The 20335-nt window shown below is 31.9% G+C and overlaps 2 protein-coding genes across 2 annotated transcripts; one reads left to right on the top strand and one right to left on the bottom strand.

Moving 5' to 3' along the window:
* Positions 1-82: 82 nt before the first annotated feature.
* On the top strand, positions 83-6198 carry LOC111000049 (puff-specific protein Bx42). The gene is made up of 14 exons (XM_022269380.2): positions 83-195; positions 506-657; positions 773-930; positions 1198-1380; positions 1497-1576; positions 1893-2074; positions 2886-2997; positions 3334-3455; positions 3588-3726; positions 4085-4218; positions 4696-4840; positions 5391-5487; positions 5687-5825; positions 6100-6198. The coding sequence occupies exons 1-13, from the start codon at positions 179-181 to the stop codon at positions 5816-5818; spliced, it is 1653 nt and encodes a 550-aa protein (XP_022125072.1). The 5' UTR covers positions 83-178; the 3' UTR covers positions 5819-5825; positions 6100-6198.
* Positions 6199-6237: 39 nt separating this feature from the next.
* LOC111000050 (thioredoxin-related transmembrane protein 1) lies at positions 6238-11587 on the bottom strand. Its single transcript, XM_022269381.2, has 7 exons — positions 11404-11587; positions 10219-10386; positions 9689-9863; positions 9490-9591; positions 9089-9196; positions 8425-8499; positions 6238-8083 (listed from the first exon to the last, which is right to left on the bottom strand). Exons 1-7 carry the CDS (start codon positions 11553-11555, stop codon positions 7973-7975), a joined length of 891 nt encoding a protein of 296 aa, XP_022125073.2. The 5' UTR covers positions 11556-11587; the 3' UTR covers positions 6238-7972.
* Between the last annotated feature and the right edge of the window lie 8748 nt (positions 11588-20335).

The raw sequence follows: 20335 nt of genomic DNA, 5'->3' as shown, positions 1-20335 counted from the left end.
TTTTTTGATTTATATAGCTTCTTTAAATTATTTTATTCTAGTTCTTCAAACATAATTACATTTACGATTTTACTAAATCATCTGTGGATATGTTCCTAAATGAATTGTCAAATTATGTATGTTAATATTAAAAACTGGGTGAGATGAGCCGTCAAATCTCAAATTAACAAACATTAAAATGGCGTCGTTGTCCAGGTTTGTGGTTGTGTTAATAATTATTAATGTTTAAAATAATAAAAGTGATGTGTTGAATACTTTATTTTAATTGTCTGAATGCACCGTAATCCATGAAATTGCGATTTTGCCTTTCCACTTACGACAATATCATTAACCTTTTCCGATAATTCCATGCATTATGTTATTATCTAAACATAAAATAACAATATTCCTTATCTTATTATACCTCTTTACTTCACATACTGGACAATTTTAAAGTCATTGAATTTCTTACAATTTAAAATTTGAACATTGGCGACTCCGTTTTAATACTTTACTTTGTTTTTAGTTTATTACCCGCACCTGTCCAGCAGGTATGGGATAGAGATGATGAGCTTAAAGCAAAACGCGTTGGGAGTGCCTTAGTTGTATCTCAAACTAGCGTTCCTCCTTATGGTCAAAGGAAAGGATGGGTTCCTCGAGCAGAAGAAGATTTTGGAGGTTTGTGTTATGAATTCTTTTGTATTACTATAATTGCTACTATGTGTTTTTACATTAGTGAACAAATAGTTATAGACTTTTCCTTTAATTAATAAATAGTCTACTAACATTTTAGATGGTGGGGCGTTTCCCGAAATTCATGTTGCTCAGTATCCTTTGGGTATGGGTGCTCGAGGCAAAGAAAGTACATCCAATGCACTTGCTGTACAATTAGATGAATCGGGTAAAGTGAAATACTCTGCGATTGCTAGGCAAGGTCACAGTGCTGATAAGGTAAAGCTCTTGTTTTTCTTTCCTTAAAAATTTATTACCAGTTTTTAAGTATAGACTAATTTTATTAATTAAAATCTGAGAATATTCTTCAACTCTAGTGTTAGGCAAATTTCATTTATTAGCTGAGCCGAATCCTTTTTAGATAATTTTTTAGACTTGTGCCAGAACATATTAGTTCACTTAACAGTCAGTTATTATTACTACAAGCTATTTAAACTTGCATTTTTGACTAAAAAATAATGACAATTCCTATACTGTTGTCCACAGATAATATACACAAAGCTAACGGATCTCCTGCCTTCAGAAGTTGTAGCTGAAGACGACCCAACACTACAGAAACCTACAGAAGATGACATTCAAGATATTACAGAGAAAACTAAATTAGCATTAGAGAAGTTAACTAATGCAAAGATCTCTGCTGCTTTGCCAGTCAAAGCTGCACCAAAAGCCGTTAGTTGACTTTTGTACATAACTGGAGTTCTACTCATTGTATTTAATACTTATAATTTGTTTAATACTGAACCCATATACTACTAACAAGTGTTGATAGTGTTTTGTATTTCCAGGCACCAGCACAATACATTCGCTACACTCCAGCACAACAGGGTGGGGCTTTTAATTCTGGTGCTAAGCAGAGGGTTATAAGGTAATGAGTGTAGTGGGAAATGGATGTTACTGAGTTTTACTCTGTTTCGCCTAACATATAAAAAAGAAAAAAAATAGGTTTTAATAGGCATAAGTTTTTGGATTTTTACAACATATTATGCATTCTACTGTTTTGTTTTAATAGATAAAGGTAAATAATTGGCCTGATTTTCACTTAGCATGAAACAATAATTTAATATGGGGTTAGATGGCCCACCAAAAAAAAATCTCTAAAGTCTATCAAATCAGAAGATGAAGATTTCAAATAAATACTTTATTGGGCGAAACATACTTTAATTGAATGCTAATTCTTACAGAATGGTAGAAGCCCAGGTTGACCCAATGGAGCCGCCTCGCTTCCAAATCAACCGCAAGATCCCGCGAGCGGCGCCTTCGCCCCCTGCCCCCGTGCTTCATTCACCACCACGACGAGTGTCCGTCAAACAGCAGAGGGATTGGAAAGTGCCTCCATGTGTCAGTCATTGGAAGAACGCCAAAGGTCTGCTATTTTTGATAATCTATTCGAATTTGAGAGCGGCAGAAAGTGGAATTAAATAATTTAACAGTCAACAGTAATTGATTCAAGTTATTTGTCTAACTGGTTGATCAACTGGCTGAAATACGTTTAGTTTGGAACATAAGATCATCATGGTATCACTTTTTCCATGTCATTAAATTCGAGCCTGTTGGCAACCCTACTCATCGGAAAAGAAGACAAATCTTATATAGGGCCTAATGTTATATAAAAGAAAATTAAAGTAAAATATGTTTCGTAGGGAACATAAGATAGACAGGTATCACTTCATTAAATTTGAATCTGTAGGCATCCTTACTCATCGGCAAAGAAAACAGAGGGTATTGGCAGAGAGAAAAAGCCGGCTTAAAAAACACTTGGTACTCTTTTTAAAAAAAAGCAAATTATCAAAACAATTCTACAATATTTAAAACAAATATAGCAAATTAATTAATAGTGGCCTGCCCAGCACTATTCTAGGCCCTTTTATCAACTAGATAATCACTAACTTTATAGTAAACCTTTTTACACAGCTTTTCTATAATACATTCTTTAAATTTAATAAAAGGCAGAGATAAAAGAGCCTCTGGGATTTTAATAAAAAAGAGTATCCCTTTTCCCAAAAAAGAATTACTAACTTTAGACAAGGGCACACATATTCAGTATTTGTACATAGGTTAGTATAATAATATATATAATAGTAATAATAGCTTTCATCCAGATACATGAGGCAGATTAAACAAATCAATAGAATTTGTAGAATAATGTTTTTTGCTGATATAGTCTTTGTGATCAGGTTATACTATACCATTGGACAAGCGACTGGCGGCGGATGGGCGTGGTTTGCAGCAAGTACATATTAATGAAAACTTCTCAAAGTTAGCTGAAGCCCTGTATATAGCTGACAGGTAATGTCTATAATAGTGTATTTTGGTAATAAATAACTTTTAGTAAATTTAATAGAGTTATGTTGTGTTATCTGTGACTTGTTTCAATAATTAATAAATATCTATCTTTATTATTAATTTTATGTACTTTATACATAACTGACTACAGTAAAATTTAACTAATAAGTATTTTTTTTTTCACTATAACAACGAATTAATTTAATTTGATGTATTTTGTCTAACGCTTATCTTAGTTCCGGTAAATGAGTACAAGGTTAATGTCCAATAAATTTGGAGTAATTTTAAAATATATCATAAATTAGCAAATTTTCAGCATACAGTATTTTTAAATTACAGAAAAGCCCGAGAGGCCGTAGAGGCGCGTGCGCAACTAGAAAGAAGACTGGCGCAGAGAGAGAAGGAGAAGAAAGAAGAACATCTTAGGATGCTTGCACAGAGGGCCAGAGATCACAGAGCTGGTTTGTATTCATTTTACTCAACTTTCAACTTAATAACTTTGGCATTCTGACCTGCTTAGTTTTTAGAAGAAATTAATTTTTAAGATCTATCTTGAACTGAGAATGATAATTAAAATTTTATCTTTTAATCAGGTATAAGGGGACCGGAAGAAGAGAATGAGCCAATTGGGGAATTGGACGGAGAATCGGCAGAGAGAGATAAGTTGCGAGCGGAGAGACATAAAGAGAGACAGCGAGACAGGAATTTGGCACGCGCCGCTCCTGACAAACGGTAAGTTTTTACTCGATTTAAACCTGCTAGTTAACTAAATAAAAAAATCATCTTAAAGGTTTCATATGAAGTCGAGCCTTAACGCAGATGACTCATGTATGTCAAACGTGTTAAGTAATGGATTTTGTTCAAAATAGTTTTATTACCGATGAATGCTAATGAACAAAAAAAATAATTAAAAATAAAGTTTTTTTTTTTCATTTCGTTTTCAAGCATAGATTTGTTTTTACACATACTACCCGTATGTATAAAAAAGTTAAAAATTAATCTTGGCGTAATCACCAATTAAAAAAATCAGAGAAAAAATTCTGCTTACGTAGTATTTGAACGGCCCTAATGTAATTTTAACTTATTTCAGTTCTAAACTTGTAAAGGAGCGAGAACGAGATATTTCTGAGCAGATTGCGCTCGGCCTTCCGGCTAAAGCAAACCAAGGTGGTGAGGCTATGTTCGATCAACGACTGTTTAACAACTCCAAAGGGATGGACAGTGGTAAGTCTACTTCTCTGTGGGTTAAAAATTTTTTGTGAACTTTAAGTGTCAAAGATTTAAGTACAGAAATAGAATTGTCTCAAGTATTTGTCAAAAAGAAACTTAATTTTTGAAGACGCATTTCATTAATACTTTTTATAAATGTCTTTCAAAACATTTCTGTTCTAACAATTGCCAAACTTCATAACGAGACATTCTTTGACAGCTCTATATATCATGTTAATACAAAAAAAAACTAAGTCTTTTAATGTACAGGGTGTCCTATTCTAACTTTTTATTTTATTTTGAATTTATTAAAACAAAACAAAACTTCATCCCAACTCGTTTAGTTTACTATTTTAAATTGAGTATTTAATGTGTAACATAATTGTCAAATTAATGTAGGCGAATATTGAAAGATGAAGGCGGTTATTTTATTCTAAATGTCCTTTTTGTTAATAGTAATCATTTATGATTTATTAAACAATTATTTTGCAGGTTACGGTGATGACGAAGCGTACAACGTGTATGACAAAGCGTGGCGATCTGGTGACGCCGTCGCCTCTCACATTTATCGGCCTTCGAGAAATGCCGACACCGACAATTATGGAGGCGACTTAGAAACGATCGCTAACACTAGACGGTGAGTCGCACAACAGAATAACTATGTTGTTATTGTGTATTTATATGTAAATACTGGGGATTAGTTTTTTTAAGAGAAACTTCTTTAGGTAGATGAGGGTAAAAAATTTACGGAACGTCACGAAGACGTGCAGCGTTCTTATCGAAGAAAATGGAGATCGAGAAAAAAATAACGCTAATTGTTGATGTTGATTTTAATACGTACACAGAACTTTAGATGGAATGCGAAATTCTGTCGCATAACGTCTTGTAGTTAACGCAGATTTTTTATTTATTTATATTATCATTAGCACATATATAGATATAGTGACAGATACATTGAGTGATGATATATATATACTGATATATGATCATCTATTGGGGCTTTTACGATAGTAATAAATAATTACCAAGAAGTTTAAATTTATTAAATTACGCACGCACTTTTTTGTTATAAAATGTTATCTACATAATTAATGTATATATATTACTGTTGAATAATAATAATAATTGGTAGTATATATGTATATAACGATATGTATCTCAAGTCGAATTATGTTTGTATTTTACAGTTTCGTAGCAGACAAGGAATTCGCCGGCACCAGCAGTAGCAATACTCGATCAGGTCCCGTTCAGTTTGAAAAGAATCCGTCACGAGCGGAACCACCGGTTTGTATTTTTACTATTAAATTTTTTAAAGAAATAATGCATATTTAATATGAATAAAACCAGTTACAAACATGTCCTGCAATTAAGCAGTATTTTCAATAAATTTGCTTTTAACTTAGCCGTGTAAAATTTATGCTAGGAAATCAATTATTAATTTCTTAGGCTCATTTAAGAATATTTTTTTATTTAATGTTTTTAGAGTCGCAGTAATCAACCAGAGGCTGACTTTGATCCGTTCGGTCTGGACCGGTTCTTGAGTGAAGCGAAGCGCGCAGACAAAAGCTCACGCAAGAGTCATCATGAGCCACACGCCAAGAGACGACGAGAGTGACATTTAGGTATTGACATCCAACTAAAATTATTATTCAGTTTAATTACTTGAAAAATAATATACACTTAGTTTTTCTTCTTTTTTTGAAGTTGGATTTTATTCTATTAAGAATTTTATCAGGTTTTAGTACTGACAGACTCCAAACATTGATTATTTTGCATTGTAAAACACTCTATAATCAATGGAATGTCTAATTGTAATCTGCACAGAAGAGGGTAGTCTAATAAACCCTTTAGATTACCTGAATTTGTTTATCTTTAAATAAAATTTCTTTATTTCAGGCCAATGGTGTATGCTCCTACGTATCTATAAGTTTCTATTTTGTTAAGTTGTAAAAATGTAATGTAAGCTTTAGCTAAAAAATAAATAAATGATTTTTACACGATGTTTTTATTTTGTACACAAAAATAAAACAAAGATTATAAATACAATTTATTAGCAAGTCACAAGTTAGTTGCAACACTTACGCAATCGTAAAGTTTTTACAAGGCAATTTTTGACGAGAAGCAAAAATAATGATCTATTTATATTTAAAATCTTAGAACAAAATCGTATTTCTGCTTTTCGCCTCATAATATGCGTTCTACATTAGCGTTATTTACGTATAATTCATCAGCCCTACTGAGTCAAAAATACGGCCAGTTATGTTAGCAGATATTTGTAATTTACAATAAGTACAGTTGCTATACTTAGGAATGTGTATGTCAATTAGATTAGAATAATTTCAGAATATTAAAAGATTTTACCCAAAAGAACATGAACTTGGGTTTCCAAGTGGTATACGTGATTTATTTGATACACTGTCAAGTATAAAACATTTAAATTTCACGTGCTATTGGTATTATACATTAATAAAATTAACACACCAAATTTTAATTCACAACTTCATCCATCTCAGAAACCAAGTCGAAAGTGAAAACAAACCTAAAGTAATAATACTAAGTGCACAACCTTAACTACGTTTTGGTGCTAAAGTGAAAACACGTCCAAATGCAAACCAGGAACTTGCAAATAGTCAAATTTAATACAATTAAAACGATAAGTTAATCTCAGTTATTTTCAAATTACAAATATACTGAAAATTATTTTATTATATTATGGTTAAATGCAATGTTGATTGAGCGCAACGTGTCAATAAAAATCGATTACAATAAAAAATATATTCTATGTTAAAGTTTATGGGTAACAAGTAGTTTTAAAACAAAACATTACACATTACATAAAACAGACAGATATTATGTGAAAATCATACTAAAGACAATTGTTCATCCCACAAAAGCTCTCCATAGATTTGTATGGAACTGAGCTTATCAAAGACTTTTTTAATAATTAGCCTTACTTTCAGACCATTAATTCACCTACATGTCACCAGTATAAGAATATTTTAAATATATATGATTAGATTTAGGCAATTACTTATGAAAGAATTTTCAATGCTCAAAAAACATTAGAAACATTTTAGTTTTGTGGTTTCAATCTGATAGTAATACATGTACAATGACAGGAGATACAAAATATCAGATGAAAAAGTAAATATAAATCAGTCTTAAAGACAAAAAAGTGAGAAAATCCAAGTTATTGAGATTGTATCATAAATATTAAAGTTGCCTGCATCATCTGAAGGGAAAATTCTGAGTCAAGACTTAGCAAAGTATGACTGCCGTATGACAAAAACTTATTGTATTTGACATGCTGGTTTCATACTTAGTGCTAAGGTCCTACTTAGAATATTAACCCTTAAGTGTACATTGCCATTTAACATTCTGTAAATGTAGTTTTCTTCATGCTCTTATCGGCCCACATCAGTTGTGAAAATTTAGAAATTCTTTTTGAGTTTTGACAAATTCAGAATCAGCATTTATTTACTTCAAGTACTCATAACTATATAATAGAAGTGTAACTAACTGGCCAATATTACTACACGGTCACAAAAGCCATTTTTCTAAACCTCATATAAAAAATCTTTACACAATCAAAAAGGTTCACAAAGTGGACCAAAATTCATGATAAAATAATGTAAAATGGCAATAATACTTATGGTCATATTCATAAACATACATTGTACCTTCAATCACTTAAATAATGATCATATTTAATAGACTTAACGTTGGAAACCTATGTTTATGAATAATCATTTGTGCACTGAAAAGTAATTTAGTCAGCCTTCCTTGACTTGCGCTTGCGCACCTCCTGTTTGTCCCCTTTCCCCTCCCCCGACTGACCTTCCCCCGCGCCCATATCCTTGTCTTTGTCGTCGTCCGACGTCTGTTAATGGTTTTTTAAGGCAATTAATGTATGAATGATAACTAATTGAGAATATAAAAGGTGGTGTTTTTGCTTGTACATTTGATCACCCAAAACATGCATCCGACGTCAATTTTCCAGAACACTTTATTCGTGTAATTAACATTTTAGTAAAACACATTTCTTTAATAGTAATGCAATAATTTTAATCAGATTTCTATAAAAGATGGACATAGGCTACCAAATAGGGTTTAATTTAAGACGCATAAAAAAAATGATTAAACTGAAAAGACTTATTATTTTACACTAATGTGCATTTTGGGAATTTCTTTTAAATAAAATATCAAATAAGTTAAACTCACATCACTGGGTGAATTTTTCTCGGCATCACTATCTGCGTTCTCAGCTTCATCCACGATATCATCATTTATCAGGTCCTGGTGATATTTAAAAAAAATGTACTAATTGCGAGGGAGAATGGCAAATGGCAAGCATGCAACATAAAAAATTTAGTTAAAACAAAAATTAAAAGTCAAGACAAATTAAAATGGTTTTAAATGAGTTTTAATGATTTGACTGACTACAAGAAGACGAAATTGGTGGTCCAAGTTAAATCCGAAACTTTAACACATGTGCTTATATTGAAACAATGTCAAATCAAATTTTGAACACAAACAAGTGTATTCAATCCGGTGATAAAAAAAAAATATAAGCGCTGTCTTTACAATATTTGAAATATTTTTGCTCCATTTAAAAGAAATGGAGTGAAAAACCCACTATGACTGACTGGTTAGGCAGATGTAAAGATATAAGTTGAAATTTCCAACTTCTATGGCTATTTTTGTTCTGTTCTGAAGACTTCCGGAACAGCAAGATTTTTTTTTATTTTGGAATTGCATAGTCATTTTTCTGTGGAAACTAAAGGCACAGAAGAAAATATAAAGTATTGCAACACAAGTCAAAAAATTAAAGTATTCACTAGAGTTTTTTAAATTTATATATCATCAATTATTAAGAAGTACTTACATCTTCCGACTTTTTCTCCTCCCCTCTCTTATCAGCTTCAGCTCGAGATATAAACACTTTGTCAGACCGCCGTGGGGGGTATAAGAGGTCGATAACACATACGAGAATCTGTAAGTTTTATGACTTTTTTATTCAAAATACATTTATTTACAAATAATATAACCTTTTTCAAACTTCGCATATTTTTTTTGTACAAAAAATTGTTTAGTAAATTAATTTATATTTCTCTGCATATATGAAGAGTTAACTTCACTACATGACATTATATTGTAATAAACGCAAAAAAACATTTCAATAAAAAGCTCTTACATGAGTTTGAAAAACTCTGAGACTAGACCAAGGAGTATTTCATAGCAAAATCTCATTAGGAGATTCACTTAGTAATAAGACCTAAAACTTACCAATCCCAGCAACGCTCCAATAAATATTGTGGCAATAGCAAAAATAAGGTATGATCCCCAAGTTGGTAGACCATATGTTTCCATCAACATATTGTGTACACTCTGTAAAACATTTTTTTTTAATTATTTTCATGTGGTATCATAAAGAAGATATCCTAAGTATAACATCTTAATTACATTAACAACACATTTCACTTACTCTCAAAGCCTGGCTGAGTTTAAAGAAGTGAGCAACTACACCCATCTGTATTGAATCGGGGGCCTTCCAGGAAGGCACAGCTTCCGTTTGCTTCCAACGAGCTTTCTCCACATATTCCAACATTGAGCTTGCGTCACGAGGACCCTTGTATTGACGGAATTCACCGTCTTTTACACTGAAAATTTTTTATGTCAAAAAATATAATTTGACCTAAAACTTTAAAGTATTTATATATTTATTGAATTATAAGTAATCTAACAGCTACTTAATACATATTATTATACAAATACAATACACAAAGCCAAAACAGATTACACAGATTAAATAAAAAACAGAAAACAAGCATTAAAAGTCAGAGTTACATTTAAAAGAAAAATAAAAGAATAAAATTTAAAAAAAAGCAACAAATAATACTAAGAATTTATTAATAACTACTACTTAAAAAAATCGGAGTCTTCCCGCTTCTCCAAGTACTTCTTGACATCTCTCTTTTTGTGGTAGAAAAGATCAATGAAACTAAATATGCTTACTGAAATATTGTTGGCAGAGCAGTCACAACAAATCTACCACTTAGGCCAGGTGACTTTGTCACATCCACTGCAGCAGCTTTCATGGAAAATTTCTTGCTCTGTGCCTTATTTGACAGCTCCTTCCATGCTGAGGATAATGCATTGCATGCTGGGCACCATGGAGCATGGCTATAAACAAATGTATAAAATTATATGTTAGACATATTACAATATCTGGTACTCTGAAACCTCTGGTAAGTACATTTAATAATAAAAAATAAAAAAATAATACAGAAAATAATAATTATTATAAAAATTATAATTTATTGTTAAATTATTAAATATTAAAATTATTGGTGTAGTTCAGAATGGAATATCCATTATAACTTTCACATGCGCATTGATCTGTATGAAAAATAAAACAATAACTGGAGCATCACTTTCAATAACAGAATCATGCATCACTTAATCAGTATTAGTAATCATTGCCTCATAGGATCAATTATTATTCATCTATGACGTCATACATTATTAGTAAGTTGGACTATTTTAGTTATTTTCAATAATTTCTTGAATTGAAATAAGAACATCTGTTTTAGTATAAATCTAGCCTGAAAATAAGCAAGTAACAGCAAAAAAGGCTATGTTTTTAGGCATTTCTATAAAGACCCATCACACCTGAATGTAGAGCCAATAATATTTATGTAAGATTCAGTTTAGGATATGATAAAGCAAGAATGTGATGTAAGAATCCCATCACATTTAGAGTTTCAGCCTTACGAAGCATACACCTAAGACGTGGGATGATTTTTTTAATAATGCATGCTGCAATAGAGAACCCACACACAAATGTAAAATCCATGACTCAAACCACAAATTCAGCTGCCTTATTTGGACCAAATTTTTAATTAGGTTAAATATGTTGAAAAAAGAAGATACTGTGCTATTTCTAGATTTTAAAAAACTAAATCGTCACGGTTAAATAAACGGACCCGTGTCTGACCTTGCTTGAGTTTATTGAACCCTAACTGAGACTACTTATTGAAAAATACAAAAAATCCTTTAAAGTAATTTGAATCCTTAAATATTATATGCAATTTTCATAAAAAATCAAAGACGAGAGACTGACGTAATGTAAGAAAGTAAGTAATAATAAAAAATTTTGACACGTTAGAATCGGCATTGCGCCGGGTACCAAATACTTACAATTCAACCATCCATTCACCTTCTAAAATTTGTCTCCAATTGTCTTCATCTAGCTCAATATTTGCACTAGCCTTGCTTGTGAAAAAACATAATAACAATGAAGAATAAAGGAAAAAACTTAACATAAAAGAAACACTTCCAACACGCGCCATGTTTGCTTTTGAATTTTTATTTAATACTGGTATTGCCGTATCACACAAAATTATAAAAAATATTACAAGTTAAAAAATTTGCTACTAAACGATTTATAAGGATAAATTAAAAGAAAGTAAGAAATCTGAAGTTGTTTTAAATTTATATTATTACTTAATTTTATAATAAGATGTGCGTATAATAACATTTCCATTAGTGTGTTTTTTATATTATACAGGACAGAGGGCAGTTATCACCGTTGCAGTGTGTGCAAGAGTTTGCAATAGTTCAACAAGAAACACATAGATGGCTTATATCAGAGTTGTACCACTACTGCATTACTGTAGACATTAATTAATCGTTAATACTTTTAATAATAAAGGGCTACTCACCATTCCTAACGAAATTTTAATAAATATACTTACTGTAAAAAGCTTTATTACTGTTTATTTTCGATTGCAATGTCAAAATATATAAAAAAATGTTATAGTTATTATGCATAACGCAAGAATCAGAATTATTTACTCTCATGTAAAAAAATAAAATAACAGAAATATAGTCACAAAGATGCTAATTCAATTATGCCGTAAATAGACAAAATTGCTCGGATCGATCGTAGACGAAGCCGCGAGCGGACGGAAGCCACACTAGCGCAACATGTAACACTCGATAGCTGTTCTAGAGATCCTTTGGTGACATTTAAATTATCATTTAATTTTGTTGATGAGGAATTTTCATTCGTTATAATTTATATAAAACTTGACCTTGAACTTGAGCTTGTCAGAATATAATATATTACTTGCCAATTTTAAGCTCTCACATTTTTGTACGACCTGTACAAAATAAATCATTTTGAAAAGGCAAAGAAATTGAGAACTGGGATAAATACGGAACACTACGTAGACACTACGATGGCGTAATTTATCTTTAAAGCTATATAGTAAGTTTATTAAAATAGTTTCAAGGCAACTGAATAGAACAAGTATTAGGTACATACATGAAGTCCCGGACGGACTAATTTGTCCATTCCTTTCATTCTTAATTTTCATCGGGCAAATTGGTTATGGACCTCTTGTGCCTACACAACACAACTCTTATTATATGGTATTTAGGTCGCCTGAACGTAATTATGTATATTGTTAATATAGGGTACCATAGCCCATTAAATAGCTCAATCTAAAATGTGTGAATCTTTGAGTTGCAAAACGTTGCTTCGGTTAGAAAAACAAGGAACTTATAAATTAGAAAACTTTTTAGTGAACTATATACAGATGCAAATGGATTCTTTTGTAACATCAGCTGCTGGTACGGTAATGTATGTGTACGATTATATAGGGTATAGTACCTTCCCACCTCAGGAGGTTACCAGACACCAAGGCCCCAGCTCTTCCGAAAAAAAAACCCTTATGGTGTGTATTTTATATAACTCAACGTGTAGACACAGAACTGTTTGCCCGTTGAGGTTTATGAGACTCCATTAAATACGTATTAGTTGACAGGAGCTTGATCATCAAATAGATGGTTACAATAATGTGATCTATTCCCAATTCAATCGCTAATTTTTAAAATACCATTCAACACTGTTTAACACTTTTTGACACTTATGTAATATGTGTCAGACAAATGACAACCCACTTATTATACGCATCTAAAGAATAAGCTTAAGATTAATTTCTTTTTCTAATGTATATCACACAATCTCGTCTGATATCAAAAATTATACAGAAAAATGATTTGATGGCTGTTGAATCAAGTCTTGATTAATGTTTTAGTTTTGTTATAGAAAGCTATAAACAGTGTAAGCGTTTTTATACTTATAACGTATTAGGTATAAAGGCAGAGATGTTGGATTGGTTAAAGGAGGGTAACGTTAAGATCACAGAGCTCCTCACAACTACTTACATCTTTTCGTAACACGTAGTAATTCTTTAATGTGAATCTTTGATATTTTTGTTTTAAAAAGTCTATTTATAGGAATGACGATACTGAAAACGCGTGGCTTACTAGTTTACAGGGTTCGTACCGCGTACGACAATTATCGCTACTGGATGTACGTACGATAATACTTGTACGGAAATTATACGTCGAACTTTCAATTTGAAAAACATTTTTCTTTTCTCTCTTTGGAACAGATATTTGTCACATATTGTCAAAAGTTTTTTAACATTCAATATATTATGTTTTGTCTTTACCGAATGAAAAACAAACTTATGTATACCTTGACTAAAATATAACAAATAGATTTACTAAAACACCGTAGATAATAAAATTATAGTCACATGCATATTTGAATAAATAGATATCGATCAGCGCTGCGTGACAGTTGTCAAATATCAAAATATTTTACGCGTGCTTTTTGTGATATCAAAGCATTGTCCATTGCAGGGCTGGTCAAAAGTAACTTAAATTAAATAAAGACACTAACCTCTTGTTAACGATATTATTGTTCATATGTATAAAACTATTTCTAGTACAACAAACACAACTAAAAAGCTGTGAATATGAACATATTGCAAATTGATATTTAATAAAGTATTATATGTAATATGTTTATGATTATAACATTTATGTGAAATTTATGCAAAATGGTATTATGGCTTTTTAATAGTAATTTATCATATCTATTAAAGTATGTCGGTATTGTTGCTAAGTGGGTACCTCAATAAATTAGCAATAAAAAGTTATATTGTTGTTTTGTTCTTATGCTGACCATTCTAGACAACCCTAAAAGCGCTCTACTTTTAATTCAAAAATCGAACGCGCCTTGTTGTCTATGAGGAACTTTTTTTAATTTCAATCGGACCTCGGGATAGTAGCCAAGCTTTTTGTAATAAAACCATTGTCTGTAGACAAGATTGTCTATGTATCGATCTATGGAATTTCGATACGACTGTGCGATACATGACACTGTTTTTGTGCGTGACTATGCGTTTTATGCATTTTTATGGATTCTGTGTAAGTTTACCAGCTGATAGTTAGATAAGAATACTGTTTTGATTAGTCATTTATCAGGACGGTACTGGAGCTTCTTTATCATTATTTAAAAAACTATTATTATCATTGTTATCGTAATTATATTTTATTGTTATTAATGGCTTCGAATGTCTTCGAATCAACCCTGATAGCGACAAGAAAAAGATGGCGCGTAACGGAAAAATGTGGCGCGTTACCGAAAATTGTGACGGAAATCTTATTTCCAACGCCAATAAAGAAGTTTCACTTCAAAAATCCAAACTTTATAAAATAAAATAATTTAAATTATGTTGCAAATAAGTTATTGAGGAACTCACCGAATGTTTTTTTTTCATATTATTTTATATTGAATTCAACTAATTCAAGATAAAAATCACAGCTTTCCTGACATGAGACTAACTGGCTACTTGCAACTATGCTCAAAGTAATAATATTACCTATAGGTATAACATTAGAACCAAATATAATATCTTCGTCGAGTTTTTAGAATTTACGTTCCATGATGTGGGTGGTTTAGGTACACTAATTTTTAATCTTACATACAATAAATCAGCCGAACCAAATTCCAAAACGAGTTATCGTACACTATAATGAAATAATGAAATTTTGATCATGACTTTTGTTGAAAATCAAATTAAAATAAAAAGCCGCCCTGTCAACCGCGACAATTTAGAAATCGAATGTCAAACATAACAGAAATACGACACACATGTCAAATATTACAATTTTTTCTTTGCGTTCCGAAGATTTTCGTCCAGTCTCAGTTGTCAAATTAGACAGTGTGTGTTCGATATTTAACACTTTGACACTGACAGCTAATCCTACTTCAATTATTTTTATTTTTACTTTTTTCAATGCGCTCAAGTGTCACGGCCGCCAAATAATCCTTTTAAATGCGGGCATCGTATGTCTACAATAAAAAGATGTAGGTAATAGTAACCCTATATTATTCATAAGTAAATTGGTAGGTACGTGATATTTTTTACTATAAAAACGCCGTACAATTTTGTGAAAATTTTTGAAAGTACATAATATGTATAAAATTTATACCTACTAGGTAGACATAGGGTATAAGAAATAAAAATAATACAATGCGTGAATATTATAACTTTAATAAAGTGTGTCTACCTACATCAAACCTCAATAAAGATTCTGTAAATATTATAAATCGAGGTATTGTGAAAATTTACGCCAAATCATTGATCGGCGATAAATACGATCTACTTGGAGTATTCACACGACGCTCACGACAGGTGGCGGCACTTGTACGCAATGACGCTGACATTTGAATCGATCAAATCACACCTATAGAATTTGTCAAATAAAACATTTTTGAATTTCGATCATAGACAATATTTTGTAGATTGCATTTTTTATTTTAACATGTCATTCAGTGTGGCCACGTCTAAAATGCGTTTGTCGTGTAATCCTCCAGGGATATGGATTAATATTTTTTTTCTTCAATCATTTTTTGGTGTGTGATATGCTTTTGGGAGGTATTTGGTACGGCTTATTAATTTTTTATCGGGTTTCAATTCAGGTATGCGGTACTTACTTTAGTGAAGCGATGACATGCTTAAATAAAAACAATTTCAATTGCATTTAATGTCAATCACAGGAGCTTCTCAAGAAACGACAAAGACGCTGCATATACTTAATTATTAAATAGGATCTTCCTAAAATGTTTGTAAATTATTTATGATGCAGTGTACGTACTTTTACAAAGGTAATTCCAATATACTAATTCAAATCTAACTAACTAAAGCACTTGCAAAAAAATGTAACCTTTGTATGGTCAAAAAACGTGGGAAAGTGTCCGTAGGTTGTATATGCTTTGTCCGAATGGCAGTTCCGTTTCTTGAATGATTTTTTTCTATTTGCACAGGTGTATTTATAGACTGTCATCCATCATCAGTACAATGGACGTAAAATGTTTTATTACGCGTGTAATCTTGAAGCAATTAGTATTTTTTCCGCCTCGACAAGGCTTAGTTCAGGCTTAGGTAGGTATTACAAGTTAATGTGTTTATAATAACTATCGAATTAATATACCTTTAATAATAATTAAGTATTATTTGTCTAATTAAATCTAGAACATAGGTCATAGGCATATGACAGCATTTTATATACATTTCTCTACCTTTTAACATTAAATTTTTATATTCTTTATAATTGTTTGATATTTTATATCAGTTCATTAGAGTTAATTTATATTATTAATAACATTATAAAGATTGCAGATATTTAATATTTTATTAAACCAAGAGCAATAAATCAGTTTTCAAAATATACCTAATGTGCAATAAGAATGTTAGCTTAAATGAATCGTTTTGAATCGATTGTACGTTTAATTCAAATATTTAAATGTAGCGGCTAGCGGCCATTGCTTCTTGAAGTTCTAAATTTAAACTCCCAGGCGTTGGCGGCGAAGAGCCATAAACAATTTTATTTCTTTTTTTTAACTCTGCGGGCATTAGGGCTGCCACAAATATGTTCATGAATGCATTTAATACATTCATGAACATATTTGTGGCAGCATACATTCATTTGATTTCGTACATAAGAAAATGTCCACTTTGTATAATTCATACATATGCGAACTTCGTTAACAACATGGATAACAAACCAAGGTAGTTAAAATATTATATAATTTCATTTACGAAGAAGATGCGAAAAACAGTTTGAAAAGAACGAAAAAGAAGAAAATACACTGGCTGTGAAGTAACAATAATTCGAATATTTTTCTATATTTTGACGATATATTTACATTATTGATTATAAATTAAGACAGCCCTACAGACGTCCGTCCCGCCTTTAGACCGGTATCCTGCCCTTTTCAGACCTTTTTAAGAGAGAAATTTATTATCTATACTACGTCATGACCGGTAGCCGATTTTAATTGTAAAATATGAGGTTAGATTTTTTTGGACTTTTTTACACAGGAAGGTCACTTTTGTATTTTTATAGATTATTTCGGATCACTTTTTTTAATTGAATTAGTTACGGACCCTTTATTGTTAGAAACAGATTTTAATGTTATTTTTACAATAAAACGGATGTCCTTCCTTTGCTTAACATGCAGGACGGATTTGGTATTTATAAGCTGTGGTCATTTATAAAAAGTAGCAATGGAATCGTAATTGATAACAATTATAAAACACACTTCAGTACTTAGTATGACTTTTGCTTGCTATTATATTTTTGATTGCTATTAATAAATGTTCATTACCTCAAACCCTATGTAAAAATATCCCCAATAACCTACCAAACGTAATATTCAGAGTAATATAATCTGCTATGACATATCAATAGGTAATAGCGGAAATATTGGATTGCCCTTACTACATGCAAAAGTTAACTAGGAACCTCACCGAGTGTCAAACCAACAATCAGGTGCCAAGTTGAGTTGTGCGTGTAATACATGGATCATTGCAGTGATCCCTTTTAAATTTTTGGATTACATTAAAGTTGAAACAGTTTTGGCCTAGTGGCTTCATATCACCATCATGCTACTCTTAAACCTGAGGTCGTAGGTTTGATCCCCGGCTGTGCACCAATGGATTTTCTATGTGTGCATTTAATTAGCTTGAACGTTGAGGGAAAACATCGTTAGGCCTGCTGTCAGCCACAGGCTGTTCACCTACTTGTCTATAGATTGGCAAATGTCCATAAAACAGATATAAAAGTCTGAAGCCTGAAATCACTAAACCTGAAAAGGTTGTAGTGCCACTGATTTATTTACTTATTTATTTTATACTTACCTAATATAATATTTCTGACAATATTGTATATAATATAATAATAATCATATATGATTGTCTGCTGGAATATTTTGTTTGTTTAGTTAAAATAAAAGTTTTATTAAAATCATAGTTGAGTAGTAATCACTAAAAATAGACTCTACGAGCCAAGGCTGTACATTTTTCTCACTCAGGCTTTCTTAGGTTTATACGCAGACGTAGGCACTCTCTTCAACTGTTACGTTGTACTTCAACATACATTTTATTTGGAAAATAATTTGGGGCCAGGGGCGCCTTCACTTTGTAGCCCCAAGACTTTCAAACCTCTCAACCCGGCCCTGTATATTTGACAACAAAGTGACAATATTTTAACAAGACAAAAGACATCAATTTTTTTCCAGGACAGCTTTTATTAGAAAATTCAATTGTCCTCATTAGTATTTTCCTATAGATATTATTTGTTTGCCACCGTTTAAACCTTCCCAGAACTTCCACAAATATTTCATGAACATTATTAGCCAAATCGATCCAGACATTCTTGAGCGAGTCAAAGGAAAAAAAACATAGATTGTATTGTGCAGGAAGGTTCTAAAGGGATACTTGACTCTGACTGGATGCTCCAGTGGCTAAGGTTGGTCGGTATATATATCCTTAGCGGTCGGAATAATTTTGTGAAGGCGTTACCGTACTGTTTGTAGTCGAAGATTCTAGATGTCGCTACTACGGCTTAGGTATTCTTAATATATATAGTATATTCCACAATTTAACACAATAAATAATTTATTTATTCATTTAAACAAGTTTAATGTTCGAGCGTATTTATTTAAAATTTCATCAGCATCGCCTTGATGGAAGTCTTCCACGGTCACAAGACTTTCTTTTGCGAATTAGCGAACTCTGGAATCGACTCCCGGTCTGTTTGCCTTGGGAGATAAGATCTCAAGTTGTTTAATGTATACAAAAAGCCGGCGATGAAATGGAAACTGAAATGGGTGTACATGGCTGGGCGTCACCTAGACTCGCTTGCTATTAAAAACATGAATTGTCTATTTCTACTAATATTTCTATGTATTACACTTTAACACAACAATGAAGACCATCACAATGATTTTTAAGCCTTGAAAGATATGCCAATTAAAGCCTATTTTACGAACACCTGGCGAAAAATATTACCGACGAAAAAATTTAAAAAAGTTACCATTCGCTGAATTATAATCGGCAATGGAGCGTGCGCCTTAATCCATAGGTTGAGTTTTTTTTTTAATTCAAAGGGCTTTACGTCAACCCAGGTTGCCATTTTTTAGCGACTTTAATTCCCGGGTTCTAAATTTATTGTTACCTATTCTTACACGTAATTAATTACAAGACGTTCTTAAGTTAATAAAATTAAAGGTTTATATAATAGGGCGCAAACAGGAGGCTCACCTGATTTAATGTGACCCGCCGCCCATGGACACGAATGCCGGAGTGCTCGCGAGTACGTTGCCGATTTTTTAGGAGTTTAAATGAGTTGTTCACTAAAAAAATGTAGAAGCATAGGAAACCTAAATTGGTTGTGTGGAAGGAACTTACATTGTTTAACACTAAATAAATATGATACCTATATCTACATTGTCTATGGTACTACCTCGTATATATTTCATCCAAGGTTCAATTCCCGACGGCCATTATTCACTACGTGATAAGACTTCAACCTGTAAGTAAAGACGAGAAAATGACTTATGATTAATTATGCCAATACGATTTCTAGGCACAGTGATTGATGAAAAAGGTGACCATTTGAATCGAACAAGCAAAGCACAACTTTTTCAAATTAAAATAATTACTTTGTGAAAAGCGCCTAAATTTTCAACTTAGGGCCCGCATTGCGGGATTTCACGTCTTCTATGTGCGCCTCTACGCCGTAGAATAGACGCTGCCAGAGACTATGTCATAAAAACTGGAAGCGTTCGAATGAAATGCTTAAAATATGTTGGACGTATTCAGTCTATACGAAATAAAACTGTGCTGGACAGAATGCAGAAGAATAAAGAAGTGTTTATGGCGGTTAAGAAAAGGAAACTTGAATTTTTCGTAACACCAATTAC

Source organism: Pieris rapae, chromosome 9 (assembly GCF_905147795.1).
Source record: "Pieris rapae chromosome 9, ilPieRapa1.1, whole genome shotgun sequence".
In the NCBI taxonomy this organism is placed as follows: Eukaryota; Metazoa; Arthropoda; class Insecta; order Lepidoptera; family Pieridae; genus Pieris; species Pieris rapae.
The sequence above is the reverse complement of the archived record's forward strand: the minus strand, read 5'-3'. Positions and strand labels throughout refer to the sequence as shown.

Coding starts and splice junctions, on each gene's coding strand:
- LOC111000049 (XM_022269380.2), top strand. Junction 3,727..4,084: donor CGCGCCGCTCCTGACAAACG/GTAAGTTTTTAC, acceptor AACTTATTTCAG/TTCTAAACTTGTAAAGGAGC. Junction 5,488..5,686: donor CGTCACGAGCGGAACCACCG/GTTTGTATTTTT, acceptor TAATGTTTTTAG/AGTCGCAGTAATCAACCAGA.
- LOC111000050 (XM_022269381.2), bottom strand. CDS start 11,555: ATGGCGCGTGTTGGAAGTGTTTCTTTTATGTTAAGTTTTTTCCTTTAT. Junction 9,592..9,688: donor AACTCAGCCAGGCTTTGAGA/GTAAGTGAAATG, acceptor AATGTTTTACAG/AGTGTACACAATATGTTGAT. Junction 8,084..8,424: donor AGAAAAATTCACCCAGTGAT/GTGAGTTTAACT, acceptor AACCATTAACAG/ACGTCGGACGACGACAAAGA.